Source organism: Mustela putorius, unplaced genomic scaffold (assembly GCF_011764305.1).
Source record: "Mustela putorius furo isolate JIRA1106 unplaced genomic scaffold, ASM1176430v1.1 tig00000551_pilon_pilon_pilon, whole genome shotgun sequence".
Classification (NCBI taxonomy): domain Eukaryota; kingdom Metazoa; phylum Chordata; class Mammalia; order Carnivora; family Mustelidae; genus Mustela; species Mustela putorius.
Window position 1 is genome coordinate 9508473 of NW_025421412.1, and position 14280 is coordinate 9522752.

A 14280-nucleotide genomic window follows, 5' to 3' on the forward strand; every position below is an offset into this window, starting at 1 on the left:
GTCTATGGGTTATGCTGTGCTACATACTCATGAGCTACATAGGTTATGCTGTAGCTACACTACTGTCTGTCACCAGACAACATTACTTCGGTACCATTGACCGTATTCTCTCTGCTATAGCTTTCACTCCCGGGTGGGCATGAATTTATAGACAGAAGGTCAGGAAGTACGTTAGAGTCGTGAAACAGAAACTACGTCAAATTTCAGAGAATCAGGACACCTGGTTTGTTTCAGCCAAAGAGGACCTGAAAAGTAGAAAACAGCATTTGAATATCTGCTCTGATTCTTGCAGTAGGGCATCAAGGGGTAAAATCAAGACTTTGTAGAATAAAAATATGTCAAGTTGCTGTCTTCTCTTTTATAGTCCAAAATGTCTGGCATAAACTAATCTGTGACTCGTCCTGCTAGGAATGAAATCTCTTGAGAGGGTCTGTAAGCCTATTTTATGGAGAGATGAACACAGGCCTGTGAGTGTGGCCAGAGCTGTCTTCTCCTTAGCTCAGTTCACTGCATCTGGGGGAAAAATCATTCCCTTTGGACAGTTTATCACTGTCCACCGGGGAGAGATCCGTTTACTGATGTGTCAAGGCGTTTCCAATTATATATATGAAAATATGAAACCTGCAAAGTAGTATAGCTACTATTTTTGACTCACTGTCAAAGACTTCTTGCATCCATTGTGTACCTCATCTGTGGAAACCAGTTACAGAGCTCAGAGGGATTCACAGGAAGGTAAAGTGAGTGACAACACAAGACAAAAGTGGGGAAGAAGGGAGCAAAGAGAAATTTAGAGACCAGGGCTCTAAAATTTGTTTGTATAGAATTCTCCCCAGTGTCCTGCTTCAAATTATTCTTTTTTTCTGAGATCCCTTTTCCTCTGTCTATATCAAGTTCAGGGAAATATTTGGTTCCTTTAAAAATCTTTGACTTGAAGGATGCCTTTCATTTGTAGACAGTGTCACATCTATAGGTAAGGCAATTTCCTACCTAAGGAGCTAGTCTAAATTTCTAAAAGGAAACAGCAATTATCAACCACCCCTATAGGCTACATAAAAATGAAAATGGAATGGGGAAAAAAGACTTTCATAATCTATTTCCTTCATTTGGTGATAGCCTTAGGCTCTAAATCTCATCCTGTAGAACATCACATGTCTGGCCTTAGTTTTATTCAGCTCGATTCCATGGCCCTAAATCTTGTGAAAGGCATGATATAAACTTAAGAAATTAGATTTTTCATGGATTTATGTGGGACTGGGAAAATGCATCCTCATGACCTACAGGGGAGCACAGTGGCTCTGTTTCTACAACTGCTGAGAAATGCTGTACTTATTTTTTTTTCTGGGAGATGCAATAATTGAAGTCATAAGAAATCTAGGTAAGCAGGTGGTATCAGAGAGGCCCTGCCAATGATAACACATTATTCTGAGCAGGGAGTAAAGCAACAGAGATACAGAAGCAGGCAGAAGCAGACAGTAGTTAAAAATTCAATCACGCAAGCAGCTGGTATTTAAATGTGTATATATATATATGTTTGTAAGAAGCAGGACTGTAATTTAAAAACTGTCATTCTGGAGCAGTTATCCTGCCCATAGTGATGGGGTTCGGTGGGTGACTGTCAAATGCTAGGCAGGGCTCTATTTCCATGTACCTTAGATACAGGGTAGGTTTGGTAGACTGAATAAGAGCTCCCCAAATGTCTAAGTCCTACTTCATGCATCTGGTGGCCCTGTTAATTTACATAGTAAAAGGGACCTTGCAAATGTGGTTAGATTAAAGATTTTTGAAATAGAGAGACTATCCCAGATTACCTGGCTGCGCCCACTTCAATCAGGAGGATCAGCATCAATAGCAGGAGAAGGGGCAAGAAGCAAGAGGGTGGAAAGACGCGGGAGAGCAGTGTGGACCACGCAACGGGGTTGGCTTCTAGAACATCGAAAACCAGCATTCCGACTCTCTCCTCAGAGCTCCCAGAAGGAATCAGTGTTGCAGCCCTCTTGATTAAACCCAGTGAGCCTGATTTGAGACTTCCTAACTCTAGAGCTGTGAGAGAATAAATCTGTGTTGTTTCAGTAACTGAGTGTATGGTGATTTGTTACAGAAACAATCGGAATCTTGCAGGTTATTCAGGGAGATTCAGGGGAATAATTAAAGGATTTAATTTTCAAGTTCTTATATACAAAGTAGGACGAGGCTCAAGAATATGGCATCAGTTTATAACATTTCATAAGTGCATTGCAACTTGGAAATTATTTTCACATGCATCTTTTAGAAGTAGATTATAATATCAGAGGTGGATTAATATCAACTTTTCCAGAACTCTAAGTCTTAAGATGTTTAGCTAGACTTTCTGAAACTCTGACCACTAAGGCAAGGATTGGTCCCAGAATTCAGAACATGTAGAGCAAGACTTAGAAGAAAGTGATTTCTGAACTGTAAAAGGTTTTTGGATGTGTACAGAATATAACAGCTTCTGATGGACTCCCAGGTCATATAATTAAATCATAGGTTTTCATGTACTGGCTTTTGCCTCAATTGTATTTTCTTAGTCACTAAACTGTGCCAAAAATAGAGGAGCAAATTTTCATGTGAAATGATTTTTTTTTTTAAACTGGAAAAATACACCAAAATGTTTTAATGTTGGAATTAGAGTTGGCTTTTATTTATCATTTACTTTTATATTGCAATTATTTCTCAACAAGCATGTATAACTTTTATAGTTAGAAAAACTTAGTATTGGGTGTAATTTTTTTTTTCCTTTTTGCCTCCTTCAATACTTGTGGTTCTTATTCTTGCTTTGGATAGAGATTTCTTTAGGAGTTGGATAAACACTTGTGAGTCGGTGTACATAAATGTCCACCAGCACACCATCATTTTCCCTTTAGTATAAATTCAGGAGAATCACAGAGAATCCAAAAATCCATCCACAAAACTGCTGGGAGTCTTTGAATCCCATCTAAGTCCCCATTGTTGATTTGGTGCTGTGACAGCTAGTTACACTGAATAGCCGAGTGCTAGGTGGGCATGGTACGGTAGAAAACACAGGAGCTTAACATCTGACTCCTCCACTTCCTGGCAGTGTAAACACATGAATCATTTAACATCTTGAGGGCTTAACTTTCTCTGCTATTAAATGGAGATCTGGATACTCCCTTCAATAAATGCTAAAGCTCTGCAGGCACAGCTCCCTTGGCACCACCACCACCAACAACAAAAATGCTAAAGCTTGTCACAGACTATTAAACCCATATTATTTAGGTGTTTTAAAAGTTGAGAGAGACATTGTTTTTGTTTACGTGTAAAGAATTATGACTAAAATCTATACTCTAATGTGTTCCTAATTTCTACTTAACTATTATCGAGAAAAATGCAAGTGTAAATTTAGAGAGGTATTGCACCCTCTTAAGATGGTAACAAAAAGAGCTATCTAAAGTCTTGAATTTGATCCTTAGAGTTTGCAAGTGATTCTCCTTTGGAAATCACTAGTGCTTCACCATAACGTTTGCCAGCGTGAGGAATTTAGTTCACGTATGTTGGCACATATACATATGTGCATGTGTGTATGCATGCATACATGTGTGTGCAGACACACATTTATATAGTGCTTGATCTATGCATAACAAATACAAAGAACATAATCAGTCTAGAGCAATTAATTGTTGTGAAACTGATCTTTCTAGTAATTGAATAGATACTGTTTCTAGTAATTGAATAGATACTGTTTACCATGTCAAATATAGGTAAAATTATATATATATATATATGCACAAAGAATCTTTGCAAAGAGATTATAAATGAATGCTTATTTCTTAATTTTTTGGACCTTGGCTAATATTTTTTCTGTTAAGATATTTGTCTTTTTAAAAAACCAACAAATTAATATATCGTTAAAATTAATGTTATCATCTACCACTACTGATTTAGAGTAAGGAGATACATTAATATTCATAGCTCTGAAATAAATGCTATGCACATTTTGGGTTTATTTTAATACAGAATGCTGGAAGCCACTAAGGATTTTTTTATCCAATGTATTAGTCAGATAAAAAAAAATACTCTAGATTTGTAGAGTTAAGCCATCTGCTAGTATCAGTCTGGTATGGCTTCTATAGGAAAGAATGTTTGCAAGTTTTTGGTACCAATAGTTTTCACTTTTTCTTTATTGAATCAAAATATTAAGTAACAATAAAATTCCTTCCAGGTTTTTTTTTTAATAGATGGAAATCTTTCACCTACTAGAAATAAATGTACCCAGCAAAATACATCAACAAGATTGTTGTAACATTAATACAACTACTTATTTCCTGAAAATTTAATTTAAAATGCTTTAACATTCACTTTGATTAGCCTTTGAATCTAACATAAAAGTCAATAATAGTATCACAGAAAACATATGATGTTGAACTTGAACTGTAATGGGTACGTATTCAATCTCAATTAACTAGCTGAAAATGTGTCCCAAGTGCATCTTAGAACATTACTTTTTGATGTTCTCCCGAATGAGTAAAAAAGGAAGAGGAACATCAGTATTGTCCACATTACCAGGATTATCTTACACATTTTCAAAATGACCCCATTTATCTGGGGGGAAAAGGGATGAAAACATAAATGCTGATATATCCTTTGTAACCCCACTTCAGCTCATGTCAAATGAGTTTACAAGAAAGTATTTGTGAAAAAATTTTGGATCTTCATATTTTACCCTTAATTTAGGAGATATTTAAAATGTTCAAAAGTGATTAGTTCACAAAGGAAGCCATGTTACAAATTGAAGTACATCCCTCACTGTATACAGGTGATCCAATAAGTAACTAGGAAATGTTTGAAACATTTTTTTTTCAACCTTATCTATCCCTCCAATTCAGACACACTGGGAAACAAAGAAATTACGCAAAGAAAAATAGCAATGAAACCAGAGATGCTTTAGGCTGCAGGTGCTCTGAAGCACCTACAATCTTTTTCAACTAGAAGATGTGTGGTGTCTAAGTCAACTATAGAGAACAACAGACTTATAAAACTACAACTTCTATATATAGACTTATATAGTACAATTATACCGTATTTCATTGATTATAAAATGCAAATATACTCTATGTATAAATGTCTCTGAAATTGGTATACATCTCTTAATCTATGACATGACATATTTTAGTAAAGTTTTTTTCTTTTATTATCATATCTAAAATAATGCATCCTAAAATCAGTGGTTTCGAGGATCTCAATTTGGCTAAGTTGAAATAATTGTTGCGGCAGTGGCAGAAATGAAAGATAAAAACACAAATTGTTATTTTGTGAAGCATAGCATCTGATACAGACATCAATACCATTCAATATATTTTTTGAACCCTTTTTGTTTGCTTAAAGTTAAAGCAAACACAAAAATTATGTGCTTTTTTTAGCAAGCCATACAGAAACTTATCTACTTGGAATATAAGCAATCAACATAACAAAATCACCTAAAACATAGCAAAAACTCAGAAGTCAAGGGAGAAGAAAATCACCTTTGATAATGAAATTAACACGAATAAGGCTGTTTCTTGTTTATATGCACTCCTCCATTAGAATTCATTTAGTTTATAGACACTTCTGATAAATATGCCCATCAGTGCTTCTAATTTACAATGGATTAGATGTATCGGATTTGAAAAAGTGCACATTATCAGTTGGCAATGCAAAAGTGAAGAAAATAGCATTTGGGAGGATGAGTCACAAAGATCAGTAGTACATATTTCTTTGTGGCTGAGTAATATCCCATTGTATATGTATACCACAGCCTCTTTATCTATTCCTCTATGGATGAACACTCAAGTTGCTTCCATATCATGGTTACTGCAAATAATGCTACAATAACAAAGAGGTGCATATATCTTTACGAATTAGTGTTCCTCATTTGCAGCAACATGGATGGAACTAGAGTGTATTATGCTAGGTGAAATAAGTCAGTCAGAGAAAGACAAATACCATATAGTTTCACTCAATATATGGAATTTAAGAAACAAAATAAAGAAAGAAAAAAGAGATAAACACACACACACACACACACACAAACCCATCCTCTAAATATAGAGAACAAAGTGGTCATTGCCAGAGGGAGGTGGGTGGGTGGGGGAATGAGTGACATAGGTGAAGGGGATTAAGGATACATTTATCATGATGAATGCCAAGTAATTACAGAATTGTTGAATCACTATATTGTACACCTGAAATATAAAACTCTATATTAATTATACTGGAATCTAAAAATAAAAAGATAATAGTAGAGTTCTCTCCAATTCAAGTACAATCAGTCTCACATCTTCCAGTAAGGCCCACAGTTATCTCTGATGGAATTCAGAATTCAAACTCCATGTCCTCATAGACTGAGGCTAAATCATCAAGCAAAGGTTAAAATACTCTTTGTATACCCTACTAATGGGGTTGAGAATATGTGTAATCCAAATCGAACATTAGATCCCTTGGTGCTTAAAGAGATCAGCTATGGGGTAATTCATCCTTGACGGACTGGGCTAAGCATGCTTTTCTGACCTTTTTATTTGATAATAAATATCTATGTATTCAACTTCTTAATTCTTTCAGTAAGCAATTTTTTTAAAAGTAAACAACTACTTATCAAGTGCCTACTCTGGTACCATTTTAAGCACTGGATAGTGTGGCAGTTGACCAATTAAACCAAATATGTTTCTTCATATATTTCAAAGTAATAAGACAGTTCAAATAAATAAGGAAATATACAGAATTTTTAAAAAGTTTTAAGTGTTATGTAGAACCATAAAGAAGGAAGGAAGAAGGAAGGAGTTATGTTTGGGGGTTGCAATTATCGACAGATTTGCGAGAGAAGATCTCATGAGAAGATAATATGTGAGCAAAGACTTGAAAGAGGTGAAGTAGTCAGATTGAAGAACAAATACAAATGTCCTGCTATAGGATAGGAGCATGCCAGGTGGTTTGAGGAACTGCAACTGGTGAATGAAGACAAAGAAGTAGAAATTATGTAAGAGAACAAATGAAAGCAGATGTGGATACAAGTCATATGGGACATTGTAGGCACTGTGAGGTCTTCAGTTTCTATAGAAGTATAAGATTTTGAACAGGGGTGTGATGAAATCTTATTTATATTTTCAACACTTTGGCCACAGTGTTGAGGGTGTATCAAGGAAGAGCAAAAGTGGATCCCAGGGGACCAGTTAGGTTGCTTTTATAATAGCCCAAAAGATGATGATGATAGGTAGTAGTGGAGAAAGCGATAGAGAAGAAAAAAATGATGATATTTTTGATATATCTTGAAAATAGACTGAATAGATTTTGCTAAAGAATTATATATGGGATTCAAAAGAAAGAAATGAGATTAGTGTGACGCCAAACTTTTTGATCCATGGAACAAAAAGAATGGAGTTGTCATTCCATAGGTAGGTAAGATTAGAGAAGCACAAGTTTGAGAAGGAAGAATACGAGTTTGATTTTAGCCATGTTAAGCATGAGATGCCTGTGAGACATCCTCACTAAGATGGAACAGATGAAAATGGTGTGGTGAAGAACTATTACCAAGAGCTACTATATGTTGAGTTTCCAATGTGACAGGCACTGCTTTAAGTGTCTGACACATTGTTGTCATTTAATTATCGTAATAACCTTATTGTATTATAATGACTGAAGTAGAAAGTGATACCGAGGATTAAATGAATTGCTCAAAGACATGCAGTCAAGCCTATGTTTGCCTTACTCCAATTGTGATTTTAGCAACTGCTTTATATCATATTCCAGGCAGAGGGAACAACATGCAAAGCAGAGAGGTCAAAGGGGCATGGGATCATCAAGAGAACTGCAATCGCAGGGAAGACATTTGAATAATCGCCTTCCAATGAATGAATGTTTTGTGATTCTTTACAGTTTTAGAATTGTTTTCTCTTAGGCACAAGCATTAATCTCTACAAGGGAGGGAAATGGTTTTATTACCAGTATTCAGTGGGTGGGAAAAGGTTTTACAGAGCCAAGTTCACACATTTAGTCAATTACAAACTAAAGTTAGAACTAAAAGTGCTCGCTCCAAAATTAAAAAAATAAATAAATATATATTTTGTATACTTCTGAATATTTTAAATTTTATCATGAATCCATTTAGGACATGAAAAATACACATGAGAATACATTTATTTCGATATTGGAAAAAAAAAACATGGGAATTGGAAAGGAATTTACAAGATAGGAATGAGTGAACTGGAAAATAAGTATAATAGTAGTAGTAGTAGTAGTAGTCATTTTTGAGCACCTAGGAGGTGCCAGACACCATACTAGGATCTTTATATTCATTTACTAAATTTGATCTCACAAGAATTGAAAACGAGATTCTATTATTTCAGCTTTAAAGATGAAGAAATTGAGGCCGAGAGAGACTAAGACAACTTGCTGGAGCTCATTGTACACCAGGTAGTGGCAGAGTTAAGAAACAAACCAAGACTGTGAAATCAGAGTTCAGACTGCTCACAGGCTGGTCAGGGGCCGCTTTACCTAGGCAGTACTTTATTTTTTGTTTTTACAAAGTCAAAGGTAAAATTAATAACTCCCGGGGTGGGGTCTCATAAGTGAGAAACTATTTTCTGAATTACAGCAAGGTATAGATTTGTATTCACTCGCCCTGAACGGGTGGATACAAATTTCACTGTAGTTTGCCCACACTTTTATCACAGCTTAAGACAGCAGATGGCTCTCTTGCGTTTTCTTTCGCTTACCTCCTCGATCTGTAAACAACTAAACAGTGTTTTGGGGAGGGAAAAAGAAAACACAAGGATTAAACTAAAGGACCTTGATTATCCCAATGCTGCCTCCCCGGCCCCCCGCCCGGCTCCCTTAACACGGGAAACCCCGTAAAATAGAGGACCGCTTGTGGCTTGTGAAAACGCCCTGCCTGAGGAATCCGCGGTTGCCCGCGCTGCACCAGGGGTCGGAATCCATCAGGACAGAAAGAGTTATTTCTCGTTATCAAAGAGCTGAAAAGCTTGATGCTAAGAGGAGTGTTATTAATGTTGGTGGAAGCTGTGAGGATTAATTTCCTTTCCACCTTGAAGGGGAGAAAAAAAAGATGGAAAGCGGCTTTGAAGGGAGGGAAGTATCAGAGACTCAACAGCCAGCGCTCCACACCCGGGAACCTGCTTTTGCTGGGAGAGCTACCCTGGGGGCAGGATCCCTGTCCGCGGTGCTGAACCTCAGCCTGCTCTGGAGGGTGCTGAACAAAGACGGGGGGGGGGTGGGGGAGGCGGGGGGGGGTGGTGTCTGAAGGAACCAAAACCCCCACCTCCAATTACCCAAACTGAGGAACTGGGGAAAAGACTGCACTCTAAGAAAAATGCCCGGAAAGTAAATAATTGACACAGCTATAATAATAAGCAGCTTAAAATTAATACAGTAGACACATATGTCAGAGGATAGAAAAACCTTTCAAAGCACACTAGGTTATGTTGATTGGGGGAGTAGTACTAGATTTAAGAGGTCACCATCCTTACCGTTTGGCTTCTTAGAAAAGCTCACCACTGGCTTTAGATAAATATGTTTATTTATTTATTTTTAGGATTCATTTTTTAAAAATTAACATATAATGTATTATTTGCCCCAGGGGTACAGGTCTGTGAATCATTGGGCTTACACATTTCACAGCACTCACCATAGCAGGTACCCTGCCAATGTCCATAACCCAGCCACCCTCTCCCTACCCCCGACCCCCCAGCAACCCTCAGTTTGTTTCATGAGATTAAGAGTCTCTTTTGGTTTGTCTCCCTCCCAATCCCATCTTGTTTTATTTTTTCCTTTCCTACCTTCCACAACCCCCGACCCTGCCTCTCAAATTCCTCATATCAGAATGTTTGAGTGTAATTCATTCAGAAGTTCCAGTCTATAAAGCCTGAAATGTCTGAATGGCCTCTCTTCAATAATGGAAGAAGCTCCTCTTTATGTTCACCCAGCTTTGTTTCTGTGAATTTTAAAGAAGACACAATTAAATAGCCATCTCTGCAAAATGGCCTTTCCTTTTTCAGCAGGAACATGACAACACAACATGAATACACACTTAGTAAAAATATAAGAACAAAGACATTAAAATAGAAAATAAAGTGATAGAGAAAGAGCAAAATAGTTAACACACCCCTTTTCCTCACTAATACTATCTCCTGTGTTACTAGGGATTACAAATTTCTGGCAAAATTACTTCTGCATGTTCCTTTTAATAACTGATTATTTTGTAGATATAATAACATACCAAGGTGTGGCAAATAAGCTTACAGAGTGTGTTCTTAAATGTCAAATACAATATACATCATCCTAAAGCCAATGGTGATTGCACTGGACCCTAATCTATATACAGTCTTTTAATGTTCTTCCATAAAGAGAACTTGCTAGTAAACATGGGGTAAACAGTGAGTTACAGATGAGAAATAATTGCTTATGTTGAAAGGTTGTGGATAAGCTCTGTGGAGCAGAAGGGGTCTAGCCTCACTATAATCAACACTGGGCTGAACTTCTCCCACTTGCTGGGTTGCAAGTCTTTGTAGTAGTTGACTGCCTATTCTTAAGACAAAGAGAAAGTGTGTCTTGGTTCAGAACTGTTCTCAGGACTGTTGGCAGTGTGCCTTCCCCTTTCCTGCTCTAAGGCAGTCACCAGAGAAGTGATTGTTAAAAGTCTCTCAATTAACAAATGAATTTTCTTTCCTCAATTCTTCACAGCAGACTGCTAGAAGTCTAGTTTTTTTCATTTCTTTTCTTTACCTTCCTGAAAGGATAAGCCAAACAGATTAAAGGGAAGGGGAAAAGGTACAAAACCACAGGAGCAAAACCTACACTTGCTTCTGTCATTCAGAGTGTATCCTAGAAACCACAGATCTGTATTCATCCAAGCATGAAGTGTTTCTCTCACAACCTTCTTTCCCAGGGTACCCTCTCCTTGCTCCCTTCCTCTTGGACCTTTATGTTTTCAGTTATCCAAGACGGAACACTGCCAGGACACAGACAGGAAGTCAAGGGGAGGAGGCAGCAGCTGTTCCATTTGAATCTCAGACACAGTTCGTATGGCTTTGCTCCTTGACAGAGCAAAGGGACAGGGACGACAAACGCAGCAGCTCGAGTTGAAGTGTCCCTCTGTCTGGCTGCATTTTGTTGTCCCTGGAATACTGTGACACCATCCCCCACCCTTAATACTTCTGCTGTGACTTCTTCAATATTCAGTGGGGGCAGTTATCCCATCCAGCTGCTGTTCTGTAGCTGCTACGGCCGCTGGCCCCTCCTCTTCCTAGTGCCTGAGAGCGAATTTGGGAAGGGGGTCTTTCCGTACGTACAGCCTTAGCACAGCTGCTCACCCTCCCCTCCTCCCTCCTGGTTCCGCTCCGTGTGGTGGTTTAAAACGACAACAGGAGGGAGAGTCCGCAAGTTTGGGTAGACGGGGTGAGGAGTGGAGGCGCCTCCCTCCTCGGGACACACTCTCCTCCCTCCTCCCTCCTCCTCCTTCCCGGGGTGCAGGGGTTTGGGCGCTCCAGGGATTAGCGGGGAGGGCGGAAACCACCTCGCCCTCCAACCGCAGCCGAGAGTTTCTGGGGACCCGGAGACACGTACAGACTCGGAAGCCCTGGCCAAGCCGCGGAAGCCTCGGAAACCTGCGAGTTTCAGCTAAGAAAAAGCGCACCGATATTCCTTCAAGCTCACCTGCTTTGGCTCAGCCTCTTAGCGCCCCACCCCCCTGGATTCCATTTTAGCTTTCTTTCTTTCTTCTTCTTTTTTTTAATCACCATTAATATTTTTAATCATTCCTCTATACATTTTCTTTCTTTCTTTCTTTCTCTCTGAAGAGAGACATAGGCGGGGAACGGGAGGGAGGTGTAGTGGGGTGGGAACGAAGCTTTGATTAGAGATCTCCGGGGAGAAGATTGCTCTCCCCAGATGCTGATTTCCAAAGCACTTGACAATCACCGGCAGAACCCGCGAGCGGGCGGCGGCGGCGGCGGCACCGGCCGGGGGGCAGCTCGAGCCCGGCGCTGAGTCCCGCCGAGTCTGCCCTGGACGGACGCCCGCGCCGGCCTCCGGCCGGGACCTGCCCTCCATCCCGTGCCCTGGAAGCCGGTGGGCTCGACCTCCCGCCCGGGAGGCGGGAGAGGCTTGAAGGCGGCGCGACTGGCGGTGGCGGCCCCCGACTGGGCTTCGGCGGCGCGGGGTGAGCGGCGGCGCCCACAGCCCCGGCCCCACTCCCGGCTCGGACGCGGCCGGGAGGCGGCCGACGCGACCTCGGCTCCGGGGGCTCGCCCCGCCGCGTCCCGGGGGCGTCTGCGCGCCCGGCCCCGCGCTCCGCCCAGAGGGCGATGGGTCCTAGTCGGGACTGAGCGCCCCGACCCCTCTCCGCACCCCCTCTGGACTCCTCCCCACTCTTCCTCGAGGGCGAGCCGCCCTCTCCTCCGCCCCTTCCCTCTCCCGTGTCCCCGGCTCCCCTTCCCTCCGTCCCCTCCCTCCCGGGACCCATTCCCCGGGCCACCATGGCCGCGGCCATCGCCAGCGGCTTGATCCGCCAGAAGCGGCAGGCGCGGGAGCAGCACTGGGACCGGCCGTCTGCCAGCAGGAGGCGGAGCAGCCCCAGCAAGAACCGCGGGCTCTGCAACGGCAACCTGGTGGATATCTTCTCCAAAGTGCGCATCTTCGGCCTCAAGAAGCGCAGGTTGCGGCGCCAAGGTCTGTGTGGGTCACCGTTGGGAGGCGCGCCCTCGGACCTCTCCCCTCTCCCCACCCGCCAGGGGCCTCTCGGGGCTCCCCTTTCCCTCCCTCCGTCTCCCAGATCCACCCCACCCACCCCCTCGTCTCCCTGCCGAGCGCCGCGAGCGCCTTCCGGCCGCCGGTGGGAGCGGGGAACCTGCTCTCGGGCAACCTGTAGCCGCGGAAAACTCAACCCTGCCGGGAGCCGGCAAGTTGGCCGGTTCGTCGCCCGCTGCCTCTCGCTCCCGCGGCTCCCGCGGGCTAGCTTCCGGGGAGAATCTCTTTCTATCTGAGGGTCTCGGCATCCCCCGAGGGTAACATCTGACTCCAGAATGCGGGGGAAAGATCTCCGCAACACCCCGGGGGTTGGGTGGCTGCTTCCAATCTGACTGGAGGGGTCAGGGATGTCTGTGTGTCTGGCCTCACTTGGCCTCCCCGGTCCCCTGGAAACCTCTTTGGCTTCCAGACCTTGGTGAAGGTGGTGATGCCCGCCCCACCCCCGCGCGCCCTCCGCTGGGGCCGGTGTCGGAGTGGAGGGTGTGTGCGAACTGAGGGCGCGTTCAACTGAGATTCACCAGTACGCTCTTAGCCGGCAGCACTGGGCGCGCTGAAGCCCGAGGTCACAGTCTTGGCATGCGGAGAGGGGCCCAGAGGAAGGAAGAATGAGTCCGAATTGAGGGTTTGGCGAGGTGCACATCCCTAATATGCCAATTTAAATTCAAGGACTCGCGAATTACATGAGGCAAAACAAGCAGCTACTACAAGCAGATGACTAGAATAGTTGCCTTACTATACATATTTTTTTTCCAGAAACAACTAGTGCCCAGCATGACCTGCTTTTGCTGCCTTAAAATGTCAGGGTCTGGGAAGGCAACTTAGGAGCCGGAACCCAACTGCTTTTGTTCATCTCGGCTTGCTTCCACATCCAGTTGCTAAGGGCGATTGTTTTGAGTCTATATGGGGTGTTCTGTGGGAGAAACGGGGATTGCTTGCTTTTCGTAACTAAGTGGGCTTGGCAGGAAACATCGAAGAATATATTTACATTAATAGGAGTATATGTTTGCCCAGCACATTATATTCTTGGTGCCCAGCTGTATTTGTTTTAAATACCCTGTTGTTGCAAATACAGGGAAGACAAGCATACGCTCTACATGTGTATCTGAGTGTGTGTGTTCTACACGTTTACGGATTTATGACCAGAAGTTTTAATGCTTATTTTTTTTTTTTTTTTTTTAAAGCTGTAGCTAAATAGTTTTTTAAAGGACAATAGCTTCTTGGCACATTAGAAATTAGAAATTATTTGCTCTTAGAATCAAACTTAAAAGGCAAACATTGAAGAAAATTAGAGTGGCAGTTCAAAGGAAGATAAGAATATAGAAATATAATATCTAATTGCATAAATATAATACCTACTGATGAAGTATTTGGGGACAATATTTTCAGATGAGCGTAGGAGCTATTAAGAAAAATGGGTTTTAATTTTCCACTTTGGCTTAGAGCCTTATCCAGCAAACCTTTGTATTACAAGAACAACTCAGTTGTTCAAAACATTGTTGATCCACGGAG

General features: G+C 41.7%; 1 protein-coding gene across 4 annotated transcripts in view; it reads left to right on the plus strand.

Annotated features, from left to right (window-relative positions):
• The window catches only part of FGF14 (fibroblast growth factor 14), a 608658-nt gene that overhangs the window by 418519 nt on the left and 175859 nt on the right, over window positions 1–14280 (plus strand). The window contains exon 1 of one of the 4 annotated variants that reach the window (XM_045081347.1): window positions 11303–12693. The exons of 2 other annotated variants lie outside the window; for them this stretch is intronic. In XM_045081347.1, the coding sequence (XP_044937282.1) occupies window positions 12501–12693 (193 nt within the window). In that variant the 5' untranslated portion in view covers window positions 11303–12500. Of the gene's footprint in view, window positions 1–11302; window positions 12694–14280 lie in introns of those variants that run through there. One more of the 4 variants, XM_004746070.3, reaches the window with a different exon arrangement.